This window comes from Thermobia domestica, chromosome 13, assembly GCF_964235325.1.
Source record: "Thermobia domestica chromosome 13, izTheDome1.hap1.1, whole genome shotgun sequence".
NCBI classification, from domain to species: domain Eukaryota; kingdom Metazoa; phylum Arthropoda; class Insecta; order Zygentoma; family Lepismatidae; genus Thermobia; species Thermobia domestica.
The window spans coordinates 77,718,978-77,745,942 of record NC_137466.1 but is presented as its reverse complement, the minus strand read 5'-3'; the positions used below and the strand labels follow the sequence as shown (position 1 = coordinate 77,745,942).

General features: G+C 37.5%; 2 protein-coding genes across 2 annotated transcripts in view; one reads left to right on the top strand and one right to left on the bottom strand.

Annotated features, from left to right (window-relative positions):
• LOC145669220 (uncharacterized) overlaps positions 1-16,176 on the top strand; it is a 55,689-nt gene extending 39,513 nt beyond the window's left edge. The window contains exon 3 of the mRNA XM_081737550.1: positions 12,634-16,176. Coding sequence (XP_081593676.1) covers positions 12,634-14,484 — 1,851 coding nt within the window. The 3' untranslated portion in view covers positions 14,485-16,176. The remainder of the gene's footprint in view (positions 1-12,633) is intronic.
• LOC145668269 (COMM domain-containing protein 4) overlaps positions 1-26,965 on the bottom strand; it is a 323,145-nt gene that overhangs the window by 147,127 nt on the left and 149,053 nt on the right. The window lies entirely within an intron of this gene.

Below are 26,965 nucleotides of genomic sequence, written 5' to 3'. Positions count from 1 at the left end.
ATAATGGTTTGTAAAGTAATCATTGAGAGCTAAATATATACAAATTGACAGATTTAGATATCGTTTGGTAGCAAGAGTAACATCTGTTTCGTTAAATATCAATAAGGTGTCTTATGCCTGGAGGCTCTGTTATGCCATTTTATTTTTTAATTCTACGAGTTCACTAATATAAATTCTACTAGAGAATTAAAATGGAACTAAAGTTCGAAACAGAAAGAGATTTGATAGATCTGAAGATTTATCTGCTGCCTTGCCCTGAGTTTTTCCTATTTTTATTGCAGTATATTCAGTTTATAACCAGCGCTGATCCGAAAACACGAAACTTTATATAATTAATCCTTCTTGATATCTCACATTTAAAAGACATCGTATCCCCAAAATAGAAGGGTCCAATCTTACAGTAGTTTTTGAACTTCATAAACCATAATTAAGAAATCAATACAAGAAAAGTTAAAATGATCTGTACAGAGCGAGTTTACGTGTAGAATGCAAGAAGGAGTGTTCTTCCATTTCAATTAACTTAAATATAAAAGGATAATATCTGCCTTTTGAGAGGGAATGCTTAGCCTAGGGATACGTTTCGGCACGGAGCTAGACAACGACATCCTTGTTTTCATATTTTTCATGGTTGTTCGAGACCTGATCGTGCACGTATAGTAACTGTCACGAACTATTTTATTTTGTAACTAGCACAAGTGCACGTTTCTCGCACGGACTGAATAGTACAAAACCTGCAACATAGAAGAGTAGCTCAGATTATCTGACTTAAGAGGGTTCTGCGATACTCTATATTTTCTGGACTTCCAGAACGTGTGAGCCCCAATAACCGCTCGAATAGAAAACTGAAACATGTTGGGGTTGTCTGACTTAAGGAGGTTCTGCAATACTGTATACTTTTAACTTCCAGAACGTGTGAGCTTCAACAACCCCCTCAAATCGAAAACTGAAACAAGTACTCCATATGCGATTAGATCTGGTGTACAAAATTTGGTGGTTCTATTCGACTCCTTTGTATGTTAAAAATAGTGGGTACAGAAACCGGTTTTTCGATTTTCAGGAAAACCGAAACCGGTTTTTGAGAATTTAAAAAAAGTTTTTCACCGAAACCGGTTTAGGTTTTCTTCAAAACCGGTTTCGGCTTTTCATTGGGTCCGGTTTCGGTTTTGTTCAAAACCGGTTCCGTTTTTTTTTTTCAAACTTAATTCTATTTCTGACCAGACTAGTGTTTCGTTGTTCTCCAGAAACCGATTTCGTTTCCAGAGAAATAGTTTTATGTGTTTTCCGAAAGTTTTCACCGAAACCGAATTGGTTTAGGAGAAAACCGAAACCGGTATTGGTGAAAAACCAAACCGGTTTCTGGAGAAAACCGAAACAGGTTTCGGTGAAAAACGTAATCGGTTTTGGAGGAAACCGAAATGTCGGTTTTTCGGATTTCGGTTTTTCTGGAAGCTGGTTTTTGGTTTTTATAAAAACCGGTTTTGCTCATCCTTAATTAGAATTTGATGACAGAAACACATATTAATATGGATAAGAATTAATAAATAATAGTAGTTTATGATAGTTAAATTGGAAATTAGCCCACCTACTATTCTTGACCTTTCAAGAGAAAAAGAAACTTGAAGATTTGAATTTTTTGTCAACCGCTGCCAAGTGCACTGCTTTTAATTTTAATTTCATTTCACGCAGAAATGTACATAGCAGTAATTTAAAAAATCTCTCCTCGTTTCAAAAATAAAAATACTAATTAATACATTCCTCAGGGAATTGCTCTCTATGTAATCTGTACACTTAGTGTTGCTATCGTATCCAAACTTTATTTTAAAGAGAAGCAGAACAATTAATTCTATGCGGTTTCAACCTATATATGAAGCATGCTAACTCATATGTGGTCACAATATTCCTGTTGATTTTATGTTTCTTCCTTTATATATACTGTATATATACCGGGAGGGGGGTACCAAAGGATCATTTCGCCTCCAGCACTTTTCTTTATCAAACGGATTTGTTTTTAGTGAAATAATTTAATTTAAAGATAATTGCTTAAATGATTTCAAATTCTAGGATAAAGGGGAGGATAAGTAGTAATAATCGTTGAATGTTTAAAAAAATATATATATATGTATTTTTTTGCCACAAAGAAAAATGATTGTGTGCTTTACTACGCTGCACTCTTGTAGTGTTACGTTTATCATGACTCGATAAACTGTGACTGTTACGACTCATATCTACATATATTTTCTTCAATAAACATACCAGAATTGTTTGACATGCTGTTCTATAAATTGCTTTCTCTGGAGTACTGTTCCCCACGAAACGAGAGAGCACTTTCACGGATAGTTCGCGCACAATTCGACGAACCTGCATAAAATAGTCAACATTGAAACAATAAGAATGGCGCAGTGTGTAGTTGGATATCTTACGCACAATTCCAGATCCGCAATTTTTGTTGAAATTGACTGTGCTCTCAGTGGTAACCATTTATCAAGACCCTTATTTAGCGCGATCTCTCCTATAGGGGTAGGGGATATAGCGCATACGGGTAGAGGAGATTGCGCATGATGGTGATATTACAGAAACAAATAAAATTATGAAGAAAATATAAAATGTGGTTTAGAAATATGACACAACTGACAACGAACATTTGTAGCCGATGCTACTCTACGATACATTACTTAATATCGGTACTATGAAATCAAGCTAATAAACTGAGCTACTGAAGTAACAATCTTGAAATAAAAGTTACTTAAAACGAATAAAACCGCACCGAAACAAACGTTTACATCAGGTCCGTAGCCAGAGCAGTAAGACAGAGGGGGCCGAGAAAATTTGGGGGGCGCTGCCCATTGTTCACCCATTATGCATTGTATTCATGCTGAAGGTGGTTGCAGGGGGACTTAATCCCCTTAGCTATGAGTTTGATGTACCTAAAGAAAACAATTGTAGTTATTCCATATTTTCTCATTTCTCTTTTTAGCATGACATTCACAAATAATGTGGTCCCGCATGTGCGATCTCTACTATTATTGCGCTCAATTATTGAATTTGTGACCTCTCCTACTTCATGATTAAGCGAACTGTCCTATTTGGGTAGCTTGGGTGAAATTTTCCAGACTGGCGGTAAACTACGTACAACGCTAGTTTCGACAACAAACGATCTCATAAATACATCACTTCTTAAGTATTTGACACTACAATCTTCCTATGAATTCGCACCGAGTGTTTTTGAAAATGCTCGCAATTACTTTGCAGCAGTTAAGCAAAACGTGTAACACATCTCTCAGCGAACAGCTTCTATCGACACATGAATTTAATTGACAACTGTATTTGCAAAGTTACCAATTATTCGTTTGTTACAACGCCCTTCCCTTCCCCATTTGGCCCCTCGCGCACGCTTCCTGCCGCGCGATCTTTCCTGACTTCACCTTGTGATCTTGTTCATGCCGAATTAATATACGTAAATGCAATAGCCAAATATAGTCTTAGGAAAAGGAAGTTATTCCTCCAATACTAAAGGTTGTCCACGATAAAAATTGTTGACTTTCAATGGTCCTCCCGAACAACGCATTTAACCTCTTTTACATCGCAATATATTGCTGGCTATACTAGGGCCTGTACTTAATAACAGTGTCAATTGAGCACGATACATGGAACAATATGGATACAAAATACAAGGTTCAAATGTGAAATAATATCCGGAAGAGTCTTGCATTGCAAGCGCATCACAAAGCACGCAGACATCGCATTACAGAAGACCATAACCAAGAGAGGTTAACAAACGAAAGAAAACTGTATACGATGTGCCCTACATCTAGATGAGACCAATAGAGTTCGGTCCATTTTCTCCTGTCAAATAGACCACAAGAGCAGTTCTCAAATGCGAGACAATTTAAAAGAAATTTCTAGTGGAAACGCAATATTGCAGTCGAGGAACGCTACAACTCATCGAAGTGTCTTCCACGCAACGCAGCTTACTTCCAGAAGAACGTCATGGACCCTCTATGACAGACACATTCCCCATGTGTATGGTCACGAGACCGCAAATGTATGTATTCACATGGATTAGACCTCCAGTTATCCCAGACGTTCTACGCAAGGAAGGCAGACGAGAGAGAAATTCAAGTAATTCCGTTTTCAATCCCTCACAATCCCTCAACGCCTCAGCAATGGGCTGCTGTGGATTTGGACTTCTCAAACCGGCACTTGCCCGATGCCGTCCCCGTATCTTGCAGGCTCTTCGGAAACTTGCCAAAGCGATTTGGTGAGACATTTGTCTTCACATTCTCTTCCTAAATTATCAACTTTAGCCGCAGAAACTGGAGGCGATTAACTGGTAAGATAAAGTTTGCTGAGGACCATAGTGGTGACAGCTTCCCAATTTATGTTAAATGGTCTGCCAGTGCTTGTAGAATAGTTGTTAAGATGATGAAAAACAATCAATATTGATAGGAAACCACCCTTTTTCATTATTTTTTAAAGAAAAAAATATGGTTTTGTTTTACGTATCAATTACTTCAGCTTAAGAAGCAGCTTTCATGGTGATGAAACAGATAACGGTCCATGTATATTAACAGCTTTTCCGAGCTTAGCTCCCTCGCGGTTATATGGTTAGCGTTCTGCGCGGGAAGAACTCATGTTGTTGTACCCCAGGTTTAAGTTCTAGATTCACGTCTTATATAGCTCCGGCACTGAAAGAAACGTTAAACTCCAATCCAATCATCCAGATCTGTTTTTTCCGAGTCTTCAGGACTATTGTAAGAAATGATTACTGCCACAATATTGAAAGAAAAATAAAATATAAGTAATTCTAAATAACGCAAACCCATTAGATATTATTAAGAGGAGAAAGATGAACTGGTTGTGACATTGGCTAAGACGGAACTCTATCATGAAGGTAGTGCTAGAGGGTATGGTGGCAGGAAAGAGAGGGGGGTGAAGGAGACTACAATTAATGAACGATATCAAAACAGAGAAATCGTACGTGAAGACGAAGAGGTTAGCGGAAGACCGTGGAGCATGGTAGCTTCTTAGCTGCAGCAAGTGACCTGCCAATAATGGCAGAATACCTATGATAACGATGATAATTTGTTGTTCTTTAATTATTACAGATTTTTCTTTATGCTCTCTTTATGCTCTATTAGTACGCATCGCATAACTATATATACATTAATGCTACCAATATACCCAATATAAAGTTATATTTTTCACAAAGCGCTCCCTAAGCTAATTGCATGTTGTTAAATTCAACGAAACGAAAACAGGTGAGAGGAAGGAAAAATATCGAGTTCGCATCACCAGGTACAATAAATGTATACATAAAAAATATATTTATGAAGAAAGATATTTGGAAATTTCAAATACTTACTGTCAATTAAATAAATAAGTTGTTTATTATGTGACGTAGGGGTACTGATATAGTGATTCTTAAGAAACTATAGATGACACAATTTCAGAGGCATAATTTCTAAATACCGTAATACAATTTCGGTATTGGGATACAGGTACCTGAAACTGATCATAAATTAGATATACAAAATATCACTAGAACCTGTTTTCTTCACCATATTTTCATTTTACATGTGTTCAGTATTTAAATTCCGTTGTTTTTCTTTGGCTTGTAAACAAACAGTTCATTCAATACTTTTCAATAAGACTCATGTGGTTGTGATTAATCGAAAGTTATTTACAAAGGATTATCAGAAGCTTTTGGGAAGTACAATACCAAATGATCATTAGAATTACAAATAACGCTATATAATAATATAATCATTCCTCGATTTTGTAAAGTACGAACATCCAATTAAAAAAGATGCACATAATTTATTATTCTCCACTTCAGATTAGATATTATATCAGTGACAAATGCTTCCAACAGGACACGGGAAACTTTCAAACAAACATATGTCACCTGAATATTTTGTAAAATGTAAAACTGTCACAGAATACAAAATAGCGATGAGGTTAACTGTACAAATTAATCTGTTAAACATATCTGAAATATAGTTTCGTAGCCTATCATCAATTAATGAGCAGAGTGCAATTTTAATTTATAACTATCTAGAAGGATTAATTTCTAATACCGTATTTCTTCGAATATAAGGCGCCATCGAATTTGAGGCGCACCTGAAATTTCACCTCATTTAAACTCATTTTTAAAAAGCTTCGAATATAAGACGCAGAAATAATGTAGAAATGGGAGTAATTTCAATAATCATTTTCTTATCAGAAAAACGAAATGTTCATTGTTCGTGAGCGATGACATCTTTGTGCATCTGCCATTGTTGTAATACAACCAATTTTAAGGAAATTAGTTGTAACTAAAACTATTAAAGACTGCACTAGATTCTGTGTTGTAACCTACGTGCAATGAATAAATATGTATATTGCAGTGTATACATCGAATTCAAGACGTCATCGAATCTAAGGCGCACCTAAATTTTGGACGTCTAAAAGCTGACAAAAAGGTGCATCTTATATTCGAAGAGATACGGTATTAATATTTTCGATATATTCTCCTCGATATAATTTACATGTTTTAATAAATCCAAGAAGTATAGGTTGCTCGATCTTATGCCAAAAGACGTCTGAGCTGAACAAGAAGTTTAGTTAAACCTTTGGTTAAAATAATGATTTTGTTTAATTTGATATTTGGTAAATGTCTACATATACAGGGTGTCCGCAAAGTCCCCGTACCCCTAGGTTTGAAACCACAGTGAACAGTTTTAGATTTATTTATTTATTTTTGTATATACAGTATATTATAGTTGAGTATTAACATATAGTAATCATGCATCCAGTGGATCTATATGTACTCCATCTCCAAATTGTTCCTGCGTCCACTACGGAGCTTGTCTTAGACACACCCTGAAGTAAACGTACGTTTCTTCCAATCAAGCAGGATTCCTGTACGAAGTGGGTTCTTGCTAAAGCGATCTCTAAACACAGTCGTTACCTGTTTCATTGCCATGTATATCGTCCTCCTTTACCCAGAAACATGTCACTAACTATTACACAACTAGGGTCGCGGTGGCTCAGTGGTAGAGCGTTCACCTCTGGTGCGTGGGGTCATTAGTTCGATCCCAGCTTGCGAAAAGTAAGTTTTGCGGTGGACAAACACCGTGTGCGTTGGTTTTCTCGGGGTTCTTCCCTTTCTTCCTGCTTTCTTAATTCCACCATTTTCATTCATTTCTCATCATCGCTGTCTCTAGCCTAGCCGGGACGTAAAACTTAAATATTTCATTTCGTTGCACAACTGAGTGACCAATTACATCAGCCATGGTTTTATAACTGAAATGCTCCACGTGATCTTGAATGCAGGAACACCAGTGCTCAAAAACAGGGATACCAAACAGTACTGGCCAAGACCATAAAAGCAGTGTTACCAATTTCACAACTAAAATTGCATTGTTTTCTGTGATACTCAAAATTAGGGGTAGGGGACTACTCAGACACCCTGTAGATATAGTCGATGTTACGGCAAAAGTCATTGTAATAGTTAAATCTGTGTTTTGAGAGAATTGTGATTAATTTTCGCTGCTCTACATATAAATTACTAAAAGTTATGTTCCGTTTTGACTTACTTGCAGATAGAATTGACATTAGTGCCTTTGTCATTATGCAAGTTACCGAATCCAATTCAGTGTACATGGTTCGGATAACATTTAAACTAGTATAGGGATACTGACTTATAGCTTCGACAAAGAAAATGAACTTTAAACTTCAGCCAACAAATAATCAACTTAATCCTTATTTTGAGAGACATAATCGATATTGAGCTTGTGCAAGTGAATGCCATAGTCATATCCTGTATTTTTAAAAAAGATCAAACCGTTACGTTCACTGATTTAAAACTTGCAGACAGTAGGTCAAAATCAATCTTAGAGCCTCTACGAGTTGAATTTTCGCATACGCTTATGACACATAAGAAATATAATATTATCAGCATCACCTCCAAGAGATTCCGAAGACACAGAAATCACTTATCTGTAGTCATCTTTCATTCGGCCGTCAGTATTTTGTAGTCTCTACCCCCAATTTAACCCTGCCTCTACGTCAACCATATCGGATTCCTCTACATGCATTTTTCCTGAACAGAAAACCTCCATTCATTTCATGTGTTCATTCCCAACAGTTGAAAAGAAACACATAAAAATATGTGTATACTTCTCTTACGTTTTTCCGGAGAATTAGCAATTTAAAAAAAAAAATCACAAACACATTCAAATTTCGTGCCTGCATTCCCTGTTTTAAAAGAAATACTAAAGAAAAATCTTTCAATCCCTTCACCACCCTTTTCAAAATTTCACTTTACCTAAATCTAAATATTGAGTAGTACAGTTGTACAAAATTTAAACATCCTAGGTCGAACAGTTTCTTAAGCTCAGTAAAGAGTGGGGGAAAAATTTAGCTCCGTTTATTCGCTCTAAAATGTTGAAAATAATAATGTTTCCTATAGTTCAGAATCTAAGGAGAGCATCTGCAGATACCGGCAATTTCAAATTCCTATGCCCAAATTTCGCAGTTCACATGAAAGGCAAAACAGTAATTCTATTTTTCCCTTCTGTATTACTTGGTTGGTTGGTTGGTCGAATTGAACCTTTAGCGTCTCACTTCGTACACCAAAGACGCGCGTGCCAGTCACTGGACCACTAGATGCAGTCCTTAGGAATGGTATTTCGCGAAACTTTACTTATCCATAGTGCAGGCTTAGTGAGCAACATTCAAAAAATTTCAATTTTCTACGCCCATCAGTTTCGGAAACCAAACGAAATACCATGAAAAATTCAACTCCTTTCTTTCCCAAATTTTGTCTCAGCCAAAGCCAGAGAACCTGTACATTTGCACAAAAATAAATTTAAAATCCCACACTCATCGACCGATTTTAATGATTACATATATTGTTTACTGCAAAAAACGAGATGAATAGCGCAAGTATGGCGTGATTTCACAAGTACTTCCAGCTCATTTGTTTCAGTAGGTTCCAAAGACATAAGTTACACATGGAACCTACAATCCTTATGTCTTCAATTAATCTATAGACATGATAATAGAAAAGAGAATTGCAATTTTGTTTAAATATCCAAAATAATGAACTTTAGAGGGCAAATTGATTAAAGGATACATAAGGCAAGGAACGAAAATAAAGTACCCGCCCGCCTAAGCTTTCTTTACCTAGAAGACGTTTTTTTTTTTTGTTTTTTTTTTTTATCCGAAAATATGGCCTTTGAAACCCTTTACTTCGCTTGACAGAGGAAGTGATGAAACTACTTGACTCATCAATTATCTTCCAACTACAGACAAGTAACGTTCACGTCTTCAATTATGCAATATCGTTAAACATTCGATAGGTTGAGTTCATTCTATAGGTTGAGAGCCACTGCCAAAGGCAAGTGAATTGATATGATATCTGAAATTAAAGGTCTCACGCGTACACACTGTGGGCTAATGGATATAAATGATAAATACAAACGAGAAATGACAAAAGATTTGGGGCGAATTAAGACAGTACACAAAACTAGAAACTTACGGAAAATGCGTGCACTGACACCCACACAAACTCATATAGAGTAGTATCGAAGAGCTGTGCTATTTGGTTAACTACCTGTTTCTGGTGCAGGAGACCCAGGTTCGATTCCTGGTGGAAGATCGTTGTTCAGATTTCACTTTAAAGTTGTAGATCCACATTTTACATAGCCTCGAAAGGGGCTCTAAACATCAAACAGGGTTCAATCATACCAATCAACTGAGGATTGAACCAATAACTCTTCACATCAACGATAAGACCCTTGAATTAAGCTATCTGTCCCCTACAAAGACATTGTGCCAATTAATCCAGCAGTTTAATTCATTGCATTTTTGTTATGTTTAGCATGACATGTTTACAGTGTACATTTGATGTCTTACTATGACACTGCATTCTTCCATGAGTTCTTAGAAGCACACGAATAACTCTCCTCTCAACAGTAACAGGAAGCACCTCTTGGTGGCTAAGTTCAGCCCCAATCAAATCTCATATAGTATGCCTATCATGTCAAGTTGTAAGTTCACGTTTCATAAAGCATCAGTGCAGGATCTGATGTTTACTCCAAACAAATAATGGCAGTGATCATCTGCCATTACAAAATTATTAGCACATAACGAAAAGAAAGTCCAAAGATGAGACATATACCAATCGTCAGATCTCATTACGCTGAATAAAATGATATGAGTAAATATAAATCCTCTTTTGTAGTTTTCGAAGAAAAGCTTTATTGTGAACATAAATAGCGATGCTATACGATAACAATACCACCTGAGATGAAGCTAATATTCATCAAGTGCTTCTTGATTATAACACCAGCAACACGACGGTGCATAGTATGGTTAATGAAATACAACCAAAAATTATGATTAACTCGAAAACTTTTATTTCTTTTCAAATATCTAACATTGTTCAAGAATCAGACATATTAAAACATAGATGGTATCGAGCTGAATAAAATTGCATGCTTGAGGGCAAATTCTTATGCTTAGGTTTCGAGAAAATCGAGAAAAATCCTAAATATATGTGTTGCTTGTTGCCAATATAGTTTTTCTCATTCTGTTGAAACGTTTATTTAATCATTTTTGTATTGTATGTGTAAACAAATACTGTTAACAAACAGATTTATCTTTTGTTGTTTGTCTTTCTCTAACGATGTCATTCATACTTCTAACTGTGACGCATACTCCTATCAGTGTCACATACACTACTTTCATTCTGCCATCTGTACTTGTAATAATTCTGTTCTACATGTTTTGTTATAGGTGGACCACATAAATTTAGCTCGGCCGGATAACACCAGACACGAGCAAATAACTGCGAATAATTCCGACTGACGCCAGTGTGCCATCCGATGTGCACACGACCCTTTCGAGCGAGTCATATTCCCGTTTTTTTTTTTTTTTTTTTCACGCGCTACTCTAGCAAACTGTTTTCAGTTGGCCACAAGGAAGTAGCTGAGGTTAAATTTACATCATGGGGGTCAATGTGGAATAAAACGAACCCTGCGGGGCTTCTAACCCGTTCGTACTACTACTTATACTATGGGTCCGTATAGCAAACCTGCACGCGTGCCGTAAGTAAGTCACTTTTTTGAGTATTATTTTCATCCTATTATAACCAAAAAATGTTATGGAAATTTAAAAAAATATAAACTTTCCTTGGGCCGGGTTTGAATCCATACCAAAAGCGCTCGGCCACGAGGACCGACAGCAACAAGCGTTTGATTTCTGCTAAATGTACGCTACGTGGCGAGAAACGGATAACGTCAACCAATCAGAACCGTGTATTTTGTTCCTACTTCCGGGAGCATTACTTCTCTGAAGGAGCCTCATGCGCACTTGTTTATTATCTTGCGAGGTGGCGGCGGCGTGCCGCCTGATGTGCAGGTGTTTAGCAAGAATTCAATTCCTTTTCAGTTCTGATATACAAGTCGTGTTTTCCGTGCAGCAACGAATTCTGAAAGTGAAAAAATACGTGGGAACGATGTCAACTAAGAACAAAAAAAGACACCTCCACGACCAGATAAACACAAACTAAATCACTGTGAAACATTGTGTACAGAACATTGGCGACAAACCGAGTCTTTGCGAATACTAGTAGGCGGAAACCAAATACTGACCGAACACTAAGGTCGTTCATGATATTCAGCTGCGGGTAACACGAAGTCCGCAAAAGTCTACCCGATAAATATTCCAGTAGGCTGATGCGTCACGAACAACGTGGCATTGTGTGCTGAAGTCTCTGAAACTTAAACCATACAAAGTAACATATGTCCTGGAGCTGAAGAAGCCGGATACAAGTAAATGGGTTGCGTACTGTAATTGGTTACTGACAATGCTTGTGGACCCTCTGCTGTACTTTCTGTCCGAAGAAGCATGGTTTCATTTATCAGATGACGTGAATGTGCAGAATACGAGGCACTGATCTCTTGACAATCCACATTATGCATGAAACATCCCTCCATGACAAAAAAAAAAAAATTCTTGGAGCGCAGTTTCAGATATACGTGCAGTGGATCCAGCGTTCTTTGAATAAACAGTAAATAGTGAAGTGTATCGTGGCTTCTTGCAACAGCGTTGAGACGAACTGATACCATAAGAAATACCATATTCCTACTTTTAACAAGATGGAGCCAAATGTCATACTTCAAGCTAATCTCCGGCTTTGGTGCATGAATTATTTACAAATGAACGCACAGTAAGCAAGCGGTTGTGGCACCCTCGTTCCCGGATTTGTCCTGTGATTTTCATCTTTGAAAATGTCTAAAGCAAATACCCCTCATATCCTGGCTGAACTGCAGCAAAACATTACCCACACTATCACAGTATCACACCCATGAAGAGCACAGGCGGAGCCATTCAATATGCTATTACTTGCGTACAAGTATCTCGGCGTTAACGGGGGCCACTTTCTTCATGTCTTATAACATGAGGGAAGTTAGTGTTACTCTTTCAGCCAGTATCTGGTATTCCCACGCCAAGCTACTTTTATGTGGGCTACCCTGTTTTTGTAATATAAAGCAGCAAGTTATACTACAATGTTAATCTTAAATTATTTTTATTGTAAATATGACACACTGTTACTTAGCTAATTACATAAATATTTCATTGCAGGATGCAGGAAAGCATTTCACATCATTGATTGGAAACAAATTATTATGTAAAAATGGAACAGACGCTAACTTAAACTGCAGTCATCACGTGGAACAAGTATCAACACAAAATCTTTCCGCGAGATTGAAGAGGTCATCAGAATCATTCTTGGATGATAAGCCTCTTAGCAAAGACAATAGTTACGAAAAGAAGAAAAATATACGAGAAGTTCTATCAAAGCCTGATTCCGTATTTTGGCCAGCACGTGGACGAAGATCACAAAGAGGAAGAAGCCCTTTTGAGGAAGATCCATTTTGGGCAGCTCGAGGTAGAAGTGCTCAAATGTACTCGTCTGGTAAACGTGGTAATGCAACCAACGAAGGTGTCTTTTGGGCAGCACGTGGGCGCAATATCGCCGAAAAGGTGCCTTTTTGGGCTGCAAGTGATGTATTTTTAAATGATGTAGCTTTAGCGACCTCTCGCGGAAAACAAACTAATGATGGTCCATTCTGGACTGCACGTGGTAGGCGATTCAATGATATTAGACCGGTTTCATCATATAGGGAACTTAATGATGACGATCCACCATTCTGGGCTGCTCGTGGCAGAAGACTTGTCAATAACGACCAGCATTTGACAAATCGTGCGAATTATGAAGAAGAACCGCCATTTTGGGCTATGCGAGGCAGACGTATTAGTGGTAACCAACCTTCTGTTTTTATTCATGATGATGGTCCATTCTGGGCTGCAAGAGGTAGACGCACTGAAGAAGAAGAGCCATTCTGGGCAGCACGCGGTCGACGTACAGAAGATGAAGAACCATTCTGGGCTGCACGCGGTCGTGTTGATGACGATGAACCATTTTGGGCTGCACGCGGAAGACGTACTGAAGATGAGGAACCATTTTGGGCTGCACGTGGAAGAAGCATTAATACTGATGGTCCAGGTTTGTCACATATGAAAGGTGACGATGACGATGAGGGTCCATTTTGGGCTACACGTGGTAGACGCACCAAGCCACTTCTCTCATCTCAAGGAGGAAATGGTCTTATGTATGGTTTAGAAGACCCAAGGCACAAAAGTGAAATTATATTTTCAATTTTAGCAAATGGAAGAGAGCAAGAGAAAGCAGGCAAAACCGCGCACTTTGACCACTTTCTTGCAGAAAAATCCCCTTCACTTTCGGTAGGTAATGATAAGAGTATAAATGAGGTTGATCATAAGGACGAGGAAGTAAATCCTGAAATACACCTTCAGGAAGTCACTCCGTTAGACAGAGATGGTACTGGGCCATTTTGGTCTCCAAAAGGAAGAACAGAATTGAAATATGTATTAGATTTACTTGATCGTCTTCTGCAGCAACCACCACGAAACAATAAAAACACTGCGTCAGAGTGGACAACTAGATCTAAGCGCATATCTTTTACTAATCCTCAAGATAAAATAAATGATTCGATATCGTCTTCCCGAGGTAAAAGACAAGCAGAAGAATATGAAACAAGTAACATAAATAACAGTGATGAGACATTTTGGACAGCACTGAAGCACAGACTTGCGGCAACCGAAAAGCAACTACCAAACAAATCAAAGCGAAGTCTGTCAGAAATATTTTACACCAATCCTGTCCAAGAACTGTCTGAAAATAATCAGCCTCAAGATGATCATATAGATAACGAAGCATTGTATTCTGCAGAGCCTGCCAGTAACCGAATAAAAACGAAAAAAGCATTAACTCAACTTGGATTTCTGCTTTCCAAAGCCATGGAGCGTAAAGGACAATCTCATGTAAAGAAAGATACTGGAGATTTCACAGATATGATTTCCTTGATTCTGAATGGCAAACAACCTTTTTGGACAGTTAGGGGCAAATAGCTTTTAAGTAATGAATCTTTTAAATTGCAATATTAATTGACTTAATCACAACTATTTATATATTCGTAATTGCTTTGTGGCAAAAATGCACTGTATGCATAGTCACATATTTCGATAGTCTGTGTTGCTACATAGATTGTATATAAGCAATAGCATCATAAATATTAATCCAATTTACCTATAAAAAATGCATTGTTAAAAATAGCATATAAATTCAGTTACTTGTTTGCAAAGAATCAATTTTTTCCCCTTAAAACAAATGTCTGTACTAGCATAGTAAATCACTATTTACTTATGTTATGGGTCTACAAAATCTGCAAATACTTCTGTTTTCGAGGGATGACCCTGTCTATAAACTAAAAGAAATTAAGTTAAACAATGTTAATATTTAAGTCTCAGGAAATATTATATTTGCCACAAATTTCATATTCACCTTTAGTGTACAAGAAGTTAAACCTGCATGCATGTAGGTATGTAAGTTGTCTATAATACCTGTATTTGTTCCATAATCATAACGGTATCATCAAAGATGATGCGGAATTTTAAAAATGTGTAAATTTTAATATCAATATTATGCACGTTATTGTAACTTTTCTTCAAGGAAACTGCTTTTTATGGAGATTAAGTTTTAATAAAATTAAGTGTCACTTTAAATTTAAAAAAACGAGATTATTGTCTATAAGGGTTCAACATTATTTATATTATTATATGTCTATTACTTAAATGTGTAATTGTCTGTAAATTGTAATAAATTCATGCAAAACAAGTCATAAAATTGTCGGTAAGTTTCATAGCAAGAAATCGCAAATTAAGTCTACAAACGACATCTTTTTTTACATTGGAGATACGAACAAGATGAGAAACATAAAAGACATTTTATCCTAAACAATATTATTGCTGACTTTTATTTTGTTCCATACACATTTTTTTAGAATTTTTTTCCAGATCGTAAAAGAAGTAATAAGAATATATGCATTACAATAGCTTCAGAATTTCTAGGATGTGCACTGTTACAAAATCAGAAAATAAATAGCTTGTCATATGTGCATATTGAGATATCGATAAGAAAACAAGGTAAGTATTTTTTTTTTTTTTTTTTTTTTTTTAATCATGAGTAAAGATTTCCATCATACGATTTCAAATATACTAAAAGGTTTCGGCTATTTCATTATCGCAAGTTTCTGGCGTTGAACGCTTAGTGTTTCTGCGGCCTTCAATGAGAGACAGCTGAGAGACATTACTGTTGGGAACATGCGTTGTTTTGATACCAAGAAATCTACTTCCACATCTCGTATAGCTTTGGAACTCAAAGGAATGTTAAACTAAAATCAAGCAGCCACGAGAACAACTACATGGTATGAAATTTTAACGAAAGAATCCTCCCAACTATATTGAACAAGAAAAAGATTTAATGAAAGTGACGGATAGTGTAAGTTAAATTACATAACATTATAAATTACGTTAACATTTTGTTTATAAAATGATGCACTTATACAATTTACTACTTCATTTCCTACTAATACACAAAGTATTGCTAGTAAATGCCGGATCATGCGTACATTTTAATAAGACAAGTATTTTTATTACAAATTACAGTATTGTCTCCGGAATCCGAATGCCCAAGAACTCGAAAAACTAAAGATATGAACAAAAAATTCGAACAAATTTTATCCCTGAATAGAAGAGTTACACATACTTCGGAATCCGAACGCCCAGCACGAACGAACTGCCCTTGGACCACCCACACCCTTTGTTATTCAGTTCGTTATCGGAAGCTGCAATGTAAGCATCTCGTGTGATTTTCACGGCTAATTTTAAACTTTTGTATCTGTCCTGTGTTATTTTCTTTTTCATATAATAACAACTTAATATACCCGACGTGACTCCTAAAAAGTTATATTTTTATTCAAATATTATTATTATTATTATTTGTTAGTATTTTTCTTAAAATTCCATCTACTTATTGCTAAAATCATTCGAAAAAATTTGAGTTTGTATAAACAGAATCCAGGATCGGATTAATCAAGCTTCTATTATTTTATTGGGATAAGCAGTATTGAAATTCGAACGATTTGGATCTCGAACAGGGTAATAGGCTAACAGTACTTGCTTATGATACATTCATACGTTCACTACCAGCAGTTACACAAGCTATTTAAATGTCCATGCCGGTCATTCCTAATTAAAACCTCCCTCAACTGAAATTGGTTTCGCTTCTAAGTATATGATAAATCAGAAAACTGTGAATTTTGTTCGTACCGTTAGATGATCTAGTCGGATATGGTAGTCTACGCCTCTGAATTCAAACCAGACCAAGGTCGGATATGGGAGAGAACGTTTGTTTCGCAATGAATTTTTCACGATAAAATTTTGCAAAGCCTGTACTTAAGTAAGAGTAATTTACTAACAGCATTCTTGCATAGTAATCGGGGGATCTTGGATTCTAATTCGATAGCCGACCTTCATGACATACAAAGTTTTTTTTTTTTTTTAGTTCCATGAAGTGAATGCTACGATGGTACCTTAAATATATGCCCTGACGCCTTATTACCATTTCCTTCACTATTATCGTTATCGAGTATTCTTAATGACAATAATGTGAGTTGGGCTTGGGGAAATTGTTAAATAAAAAAATAAATGAAATATTGTAACACTTTTCTTCCTGTTTGATTTCCAAATCTTTACCTACAAAGTCCATACAATAAATAACCGGAAAAGATGTACAAAAAATACAAAACTTCGGCAAAGTTAGTGCTTCTTTGTTAATTTTTGGTGGTTTCCTAGAACTATTATCAGATGGGCCTGGCAAGCCTGCATCGCTAACAGAATGCTGAATCAGTGAAACAAGATGGCTGCATCCTAGGAGGTTTGCACCAATGTGGAGCAGCTGAGTGTCATTAGATTTTTATTGGCTGAAGCGCTGAAACCAATCGAAATCAGCCCACCATCTTGTTGATCTGATCCCACACCTATCCATTTTATCGATCTATTGTTCATCTTTGCTGCAATATCACTCATCTTAATACGCCTGTTCTTCCGTATTAACTCATCAACGCTCGTAATGTTGTTCTCTGTAACTGCACAGACATAGTGTCCTGGGTGTGCCGAATCTTCAACGCTTGTTACACCCCATTTGAATTTATGTGCCTACTCGTACACTTATATTCCACTCAAACGTCTTTAATAATATTGCACTGCCATCCGACAGTGAATTTGGATTGGTTTCAACTCTTCAGCTAACAGAAATCTAATATCATCTCGCTGCTCCACGTTGGTGCAAACCTGCAAGGGTGTAGCCATCTTGTTTCATTGTTACCCAGCATCCCGTTCGCGAGGCAGGCATGCTAGGCCCATCTGATAATAGTATACGACGCTACCAAAAATAACAAATAACCACCAACTTTGTCGAGGTTTCAAATTTTTTATACAAGTTTTCCAGTTATTTATTGAATGGACATTGTATTATTATGTGTAAATGTACTGTCACCGAATTTTAAGTATCACGGAAATATAGAACATAAATTTTTCATGTGTATCGGATTTTCCCACCTGTTTAACATATGATTTAGAAAACACTCAGTTATACCATTTACTGTACGTAAACGTAAGTTACTATCTGCTACTTATCCACGTACTACTGACATCAGTCCCCACTAACATATTGTCGCATGAGAACCAGAGGAACGTAACTCCATTTTCGTAGGTTTACAGGCGAGAGGACAAAAATATTATTTTCTTAGAAAGATGTGTTTTAATAAGGTGGTAATTGAGCTACATTACAACAAAAGATCGATAAGGAGAACAGATAGCGTTACGTTCCACTTACAGCAAATAGGGCTTTCAAACTTATGTCCAAACATGAAGAAAACGAAAACCGCATTTTTGGAGTTACGTTCCTCTGGTTCTCATGCGACGATATGAAATACTGCTACCAAAACCAAACTAGAGATAAAGGGATTATCTACTTACAGAACCTAAAAAATTTTACCCCAGCCAACGTATACCTATTATATATTTTCAGTGAACTGGAAAAGTACGTACGAACGTCCCGTATTCATAGCACTGATCCAGAAATTATCACTTTCTTCAGCAAGTACACGACTAGACGTGAAACTAGAAACAGCGAAGTACTCGTAATTACACACTTCACAAAAGCAAATTTTAAAACCGTAATGAAATTATATTGTGAAAAATTCACTGTTGAGAACACAATTGAAAAAAAATGAAAAAATGAAATCTTTAAATTTTACGTCCCACGGTTATGCCGGTTAGACCAAAGGAGACGGTGATTATGAGAAATGAATGAAATGGTGGAATGAAGAAAGTGGGAGGAAACGGGAGAACCCCGAGAAAACCCACGAGCACGGTGTTTGTCCACCGCAAAGCCCACACGGCGCGAGCTGGGATCGAAGAGCACACAATATAGAAAATTACCGTTGCTACCCTATCAGTCCCAAATATAATTTGTAATAAAAATAGAATATGCTCTAAAATAAATAAAAATGGATATGTCTCACTAGTCGCATTGCTATTTCTCTGTTAGTGGAATATTTCAAATTGTTAATGAAAACAGTTTTTCAGTTGTGTTTCAAATGTGTTTTCTCTTTCTTTCTTTTTTTGCACGAATTTAATATTTATACAGCGACAACTCTGCGAAATGTGCTGAAGCAAATTAATACTGAACAAAACTTTTAGCAAACAAAAAATCTTTTTCAGCAATACAAAGCAAGTAAACAGAATGAATGAATGCTAAGACTTCAGTTGTCCACTATATCAACAACAGAAAATCAAACGTAAATATAAACTATCAAAATTAACAATACATACGTTGCTAAAGGCGTTTACCAAGAGCCTTTCTGGTACTGAAATTCATCAACGTTTTGTGTGTATGAATAGGAAAATACACTTTATATATATACGTTTGTGTACCAGGTATAAGAAAAAAAAATAGCATTATAAAATAAATATAACAATAGTAAAGCCAGAATCTTATAATTTCGTTGATTATTGATAAAGAGACTTCACAAATGAATACAGATTATTTGTATATAGTGACACATTTACCCAAGGTGACCAGACGTCCCGTTTTTCCAACCGTTGTCCCGTTTTTTTCTGATTCTCGAACGGGACGCCTAAATGTCCCGTTTTTAAGTAAAAATGACCTAGGTGTCCCGTAATTATTATTCGAAATATAAATCGTCAATGCAAATTCTATCTTCCGTACCAACACTCGTTGCCAAGGTTCAGCCGTGAACTTCTGAATTTTCAAATGGGAATTGAGTGTTCGTGGTTCAAGTGAGAATTGAGTAGGAATTCTGAGTGTTCAACTAGTTAAAAGAATTGTTCGGTAGAACTTGCAATCGGGAATCATTATTTGTTGTGTGGTACACGCAAAGTTAGAAACAGTATGTTATCAATCTTACTTGTGTATTTTGTAAATTGAGAACATTGCTGAGTCCCAAAATTCAATCTGGGAGTCATATATCCCCCCCCCCCCCCGTAGCCGATTCGTATGTGTCCCATTTTCGCAAGTGAAAATTCTGGTCACCTTGCATTTACCAGTTGTAAACTCTTTCGCTAATTAGGAATGCACAGAAATTTCTTCTGAAAATGTCCAATAACATAATATTGTTTCACGGTTTCCCAAAGAAAGAAAATACGAACTTTCCACGACCAAATTTTCATGTTTAATTAACAAAATCATTTTTACATAGTACATTTCTCAAACTACAAATAATCAACAAGACAGTATGTAAAATACATTTTCACCTAAGAATCAACCATTGAACCTCTTATTTTGAACATCTTACGATATTGAATACTTGCACTCCATAAATTTTAAATAATAATAATATCTACCAGATATTTCCGAACTCACGAGCCAGGCTTTCGGGCTCAATAAATGACCGCGGACCCGTGTGAGGTGAGTCCTATGAGTGGATAGCGAGCCCCCATGAAACAAGTGATTGCGAGTATGAAAGTGCAAGTCCTACTAAGGATAACGAGAAAGAGCCCTTAGTAAGCATGAGCTCGAAGAGGTTAATGAGCGCGAGGTCAAATTTGATTCGAGTCTCATTGAGGGTGGCAAGCCCAAACCCTTAGTGAGAGCAAGCCCAATGAGGTTAATGAGCGTGGGATCGGGTTAGCGCGATTATCATTGAGAATAGTAACCTAGAATCCTTGTTGAGCGTGAATTCAATGAAGCTAATCAGTGTGAGACGAGCTAGAGTAAATGTATTTGAGAACAGCGAGCTCGAACCCTATGTCAGAGATAGCCCAATGAGGTTAATGACTGTGATATCTTGCTAGAGCGAGTTTCATTGACGATAGCAAGCTTAAGCTCTTTGTGAGCGAGAGTCTAGTGAGGTTAATAAGCGTAATGTCGAGCTAGAGCGAGTTTCATTGAGGATAGCAAGCTTGAGATTTTAGTGAGCGCAAGCTCGATAAGGTTAATGAGCGTGATATTGAGCTACGGATAGTCTCAATGACGAAATCGAGGAAGAATCTTTAATTAGAATAGTAAGCTCGAGATCAAGCTAGGGAGAGTCTCATTGAAGATAAGAGTTCAAGCCCTTAGTGAGCGCAAGCCCAATGAGGATATGAACAGTCTCATTAAAGATAGCGAGACAAAACCTCTCGTGAGTCTGAGATCGAGCTAACACGAGTCTCATTGAGGACAATTAGCGCCAGATCAAGCTAGAGCGAGACTCATTAAGAGTTGTTCAGTTGAGTTTAACGTCCCATTCAGCAGCGAGGCGATATGAGACGTGGACCTACTGATTAGCGTGGAATCCGAACCACAGCGAGCAGCTACATCTCTTAGAAGAGAGTGCCTAATGAGACAAATCAGTATGAGATCGAGCTAGAGCAACTCTCATTAAAGATAACGAGCTTAAGTCCTTGCTGCGCGCGAGCTCGACTAGTTTAATGAGCGTGAGATCGAACTTGAACGAGTCTCATTGATAAGAGCGAAGTAAAACTCTTCGTGAGTGCGAGTAAAATGAGATTAATGACTGTGAGATCGAGCTAGCGTGAGTCTCATTGAAAATAGCTATCTACAACTCTTAGAAGCGCGAGCCCAATGAGGCTAATAAACGTAAGAACAAGCTAGAACAGCGATCTCGAGCTCCTAATGAGTGCAAGCACAATGAGATTGTTGAGCATGAGATCAAGCTTAAGCGAGTCTCATGGAGGAAAGTGAGCTCAAGTCCTTAGAGCGATCACCGTTAGATTCATGAGTGTGATATCGAGGTAAAGCGAGTCTTATTGAGAATACCTAGCTAGAACACGTAGTGAGCGGTAGTTCAAATGAGGTTAACGAACGCAAGATCCATCTAGCGCGAGTCTCACTGAGGATAATGAAGGCGAGTATTATTAAGGATAGTGAGCTAGAATCCTTGTAAGTGCGAACCCAATGAGGCTAATGAGCATGAGATCGAGTTGGGGGGAGTCACATTGAAGACAGCGACTCTACAGACAGACAGACTAGAACTCTTAGTGAGCGCGAGCTCGATTAGGTTAATGAGTGCGAGAGGGTGCTAGGGCGAGTCTCATTAAGGAAAGTGAGAAATCCTTAGTGAGCGTGATATCGATATAGGAAGAGTCTCATTGAAGACAGCTAGCTAAAGCCCTAAGACGCAGTAAGCGGGTACCGAATGAGAATAGTGAACGTGAGATTGAGCTAGGGATAGTGCATTGGGGATAATGAGCGCGAGGTCGAGCTACGGCAAGTCTCATTAAGGATAGTGAGCTAGAATTCTTAGGGAGTACGAGTCCAATAAGGTTAATGAACGTGAGATTGTGTTCGCACTGTTTCATTGAGAATAACGAGCTGAAACTCTTGTTAAGCGCGAGCCCAATGAGGATGATTAGGTGAGATCGAGCTAGGGCGAGTATCATCGAGGAAAACGAGCAAGATCCCTTAGTGAGCGCGAACCCAATGAGGATAGTGAATGCAAAATCGATATAGTAAGTCTCATTAAAGACTGCGAGCTCAAGCCTTTCGTGAGCACGACTACAATGAGGTTAACGATCGTGATATCGGGCTAGCGCGATTCTCATTGAAGATAATGAACGCGAGATCGAACTAGGGCAATTGTTATTCCGGATAGCGAGTTACAATCCTTAGTGAGCACGAGTTCAAAGAGGTTAATGAGCGTGATATCGAGCTACGCGCGTCTCATTGCGGATAGCGAGCTAAACCTCTTGATGAGCGCGAGCCCAATGAGGCTAATTATCATAAAACAGACCTAGAGCAAGTTTCATTAAAGATAGCGAGCTAGAGTCTTTAGTGAGCGCGGCCACTGTGTTGTTAAAGAGCGTAGTATAGAGCTAGGATGAGTCTCGTTACGATTACGAACTAGATCCCTAAGTAAGCGCTAGCCTGGAAGATAATGAGATGAGATCGAGATAGAGCGTGTCTTATTGGAGCTAGCGAGCTAGAACTCTTAGTGAGCACGAGCCCAATGAAGTTATTGAGCGCGAGATCAAACTAGAGCGAGTCTCATTGAAAATAGTGAGCTAGAGTCCCTGGTGTCCGCTAGCGCCGTGAGATTATTGAGGACTAGATCGAGCTTCATTGAGGATAGTTAGGGCGAGTATTATTGAGAATAGCGAGCTAGAACCCTTAGTGAGCACGAGCTTAATGAATATCAGATCTAGCTAGGGCAAGTGTCACTGAAAACAGCGAGGTCGAGCCCGTAGTGAGCGCGAGCGTAATAAGGATAATGAACGTGAAATCAAGCTAGGGCAAGTTTCTTTAACGATAGTGAACTTAGTGAGCACGAGCTCAGTGAGGTTAACGAGAATGAGATTGCGCTAAATCAAGTTTTATTGAGGACAGTTAGCTAGAGCCTTTAGTGATCGCCAGCATAATGAAATTAATGAGCGTTAGTCTACGGCGAGACTCATTAAGAATAACCAGCAATAAACCTTTGGGAGTGCGAGCCCAATGCGGTTAATGAGTGTGTGATCGAGAGGCATTGAATTTCATTGAGTATAATGAGTGCGAGATCGAGCTAGAATGAGTCTCATTGAGAATAGTTATCTTAAACTGTTAGTAACCATGAGTCCAATGAGGGTAATAAGCATGAGATGGAACTAGAGCAACTCTTATTGAGTATAGCGAGCTCGAGTTTTTAGTGAGTGCGAGCCCAATACAATTAATGACCGTGAAATCGAGCTACGGCAAGTCTTATTACGACAGTGAACTTGAAGTTTTTGTGAGCGTAAGGCTGACGAGACCAATGAGCCAAGATGGAACTAGAACAAGTCTCATTGTGGATAATGAGCTTGAGTCCTTAGTAAGCGCGAACCCAGTGAAGTTAATACGCATGAAATCGAACTACGGCAAGTCTCATTGAGGACAGCGATCTAGAATCCTTAATGAGCGCGACTGCAATGAGGTTAATGAACATGACATTGAGTTAGAGTTTCATTGAGGATAGAAGCTCGAGCCCTTAGTTAGCGCGAGCCCAGTGAAGTTAATGACCGTGAGATCGAGCTAAGTTGAGTTTTATTTAGGATACAAAGCTAGTACTCTTAGTGAACGCGAGCCCAGTGAGATTAATGAGTTTGAGATCGAGCAGCGGCGAGTCTCGTTGAAGACAGAGAGCTACAACCCTCAGTGTGCGCGAGCCAAATGAGGTTAACGAGCGAGAGATCTAGCTAGCGCGAGTCTCATAGGTACAGCCTTTTTAGAAGCGCAAGCGTAGTGAAGTTAATTAGCGTGAGATCGAGCTAGGTTGAGTCTTATTGATGATAGCGAGCTCGAGCCCAATAAGGTTAATGAACGGAGATCGTGCTAGATCGAGCCTCACTGCGGATATAGGAAACCCGAACTGGAGCGGGTGCGAATCTAAACTAGTGTGAGCCTTATTGATATTAATGAGAGAACCCACTGAGGATAATAACGCCCGATATTAAAATGGTCAATTCCAGTACCCGGCAGAATCATCTAGCAAGTTTGAAACCCTATAAAAATCATGAAAAACAAGGTTTGAAATATCAGTTTCGAATATTTTCCATCAAACAAGTATCAATAATCGCTAACCAAAATGAAACATTAAAACTTGATTAATCAGTTTAATACTGATCATACTATGTAATGTGCTGTGGTCAAGAGGGGAACAGTGGCTCAATGTGAAGTGCACACTTCTAATGCAAAGAATTCCTGGATCTTGATAAACATCGTGTTTGTGGATTTTCTCGAGATTTTCTTGTTTCTCCTCATATTCTTGTTCCACCAACTATTTCATAATCATTCACTTTCACTGACCATACGGTTCTTCTAGCTTAATGGCATAAGTGTTGGATGTGAACCTAGAAATTTTATTTGTGTAGCCAAGAAAAGAGGTATAATCCCAAACAAGACATCGATGTTACAGAACAGCTACCAAAATCAGTGAATGAACTGCATGTTATTCTCTATTCTGTATTAGCTAACTGGTTGAAAATATCGTCTTCCTATTTTCTAAAGTTTATGTTATTTGTACTCACCATAACTAGTTTAAAAACAAAAATGGTTTATCACGTAACTTTCTTATTCATATATCGGCCATTTTCGCTCAGCTGGGAAACGCGTCACTGAAATGAGCATTTGTAACATGTATCCATTTTTCCTTCTCTATATAATTCTTCCTTTAGTTTGCTTCATTCAGTTTTGAAAAGTTTACTTCATTTCGAGGAGGTAGTATAAGTCTGTATTCAATACTTATTTGTTGGTAATTTTATGAATTATCGTACAAAAGATATGTTGAGGCCAGGGCGTTTTTACAACTTGGTAATATCAGATTAGCAGTATCTCAATCACGATTTTATGTCATAGAGAGAAGTAAAGAGAACCACGTGCTTAGTTTCTTGCTAAACAATGGTATTATATTTAATAGGTATTTATTACCAACTGAAACTCTATAAAATGAGTATACACCACACTAGGGTTGAATTGTGATGTAATTGGCTATTATTTTATTCCTATTTCATAAATAAATATCTCATTAACAATCCTACAACAGATCGTCAGTCACTCCTTCTTAAAAAAAAAAAAAAACTTAAAGGGGCAGTTTAGTATTAGGGTGAGCTCTTTACCGGACGATTTTTCCTATAAAGAGAAGCAACTATGGAGATTTTGTTCATATTCTGTATTTAAATGACAACTACACAACTTCGTTTTCCTTGGAAAAAATCAGGTGTAGTTTTAAGTTTTTCATTTTTATTTTTCGAGCGACAAAATTAGAAAAGAATAGTCTTAGTACGAAATAAAAATACGATATTTCGATGGATTTACACGTTTCACGACTTTTACACCGATAAAGTCTGTTCTGGATTCATCCAACTGTTTGTTCGTACGTACAGAGACTGAAGATACGTCATTCAGTGTATCGAAACAAATATTTAAAAACGCTTTAATATTAACCAAAGCAATACTAAAAATATGATTCTCGAGGTAGGCTTTTTCTTCTACACCAAAACACAAGTTGCTAGAGAATGAAGATTAAAACCACGACTTCCTCTGAAACAGTTTTAGCTATTATATTTATATTTCATAAGTAAACAGTTCACTGATAACCCTAAAATGCTACACCCTTCATTTTTTTTCACTAAATTTTAGAGAGTGGAATACAGTGAAGTACGAATATGTTTTGTTCCGACGATTTTCTCCAAAATGTAGCATAACTACTTTCGTTCTGTGGAACCTAGAAAGCGTGAGCTTTATAGATATATACAAAGATTTCCAAACATGTTCATTGTAATTTTGTTGTATAATATTTCAGTAATTACTGTAACATAATATAATTTAAGAAATCAGTGTCACAGTTTAGTGTGGTGGTTGGTATGTTTTATTCTATGTAATTTGGATACTTCCTGTAGACTAGTTGTAAGTTGTAAGTTGGATACCTTTGGAAATCGAGTGTAGAACCACATGAATCAAAGAAATGTATACCAGCAACCTACTACATTGATTTGATTTGACTTCCAACGTCCTTTTCAACAGCGGGGCTACGAGACGTAGATCTACAGCTTAATGTGGGATCCAAACCACATGAGCTCACGCTGGGAATCGAACTCTTGTCTTACACGCTAAAGTCGTGTATGTTAACCGTTTAACCACAAGGGAGCTCAATTTGCAACATTGGTACTATTTTTCATTGCGCAAAACAAAGAAAAATAGGTTGATGCTATGCAACCCACAATACATCATTATGGTTTGGGTTGCATATGTAACAGGCGCTGTTCCACAAGTATTCAAAGAAGCTGTAAATAACAAGATTTCACAATATCTTCTGCAAATATCGCATCTCATACACCACAGATGACAACATCAGACCTCGAAATTTTCATCCTACTTGTGTCATATAAGACACAAATACAAATGCTGCTAATTTCATCAATGAGTATAACTGCAGGCCATTTCAAAAATTGGATGGCGACCCTGACGATGTGTAGACTTAGGGAGAAAATTTGAATATAATACAATATGCAA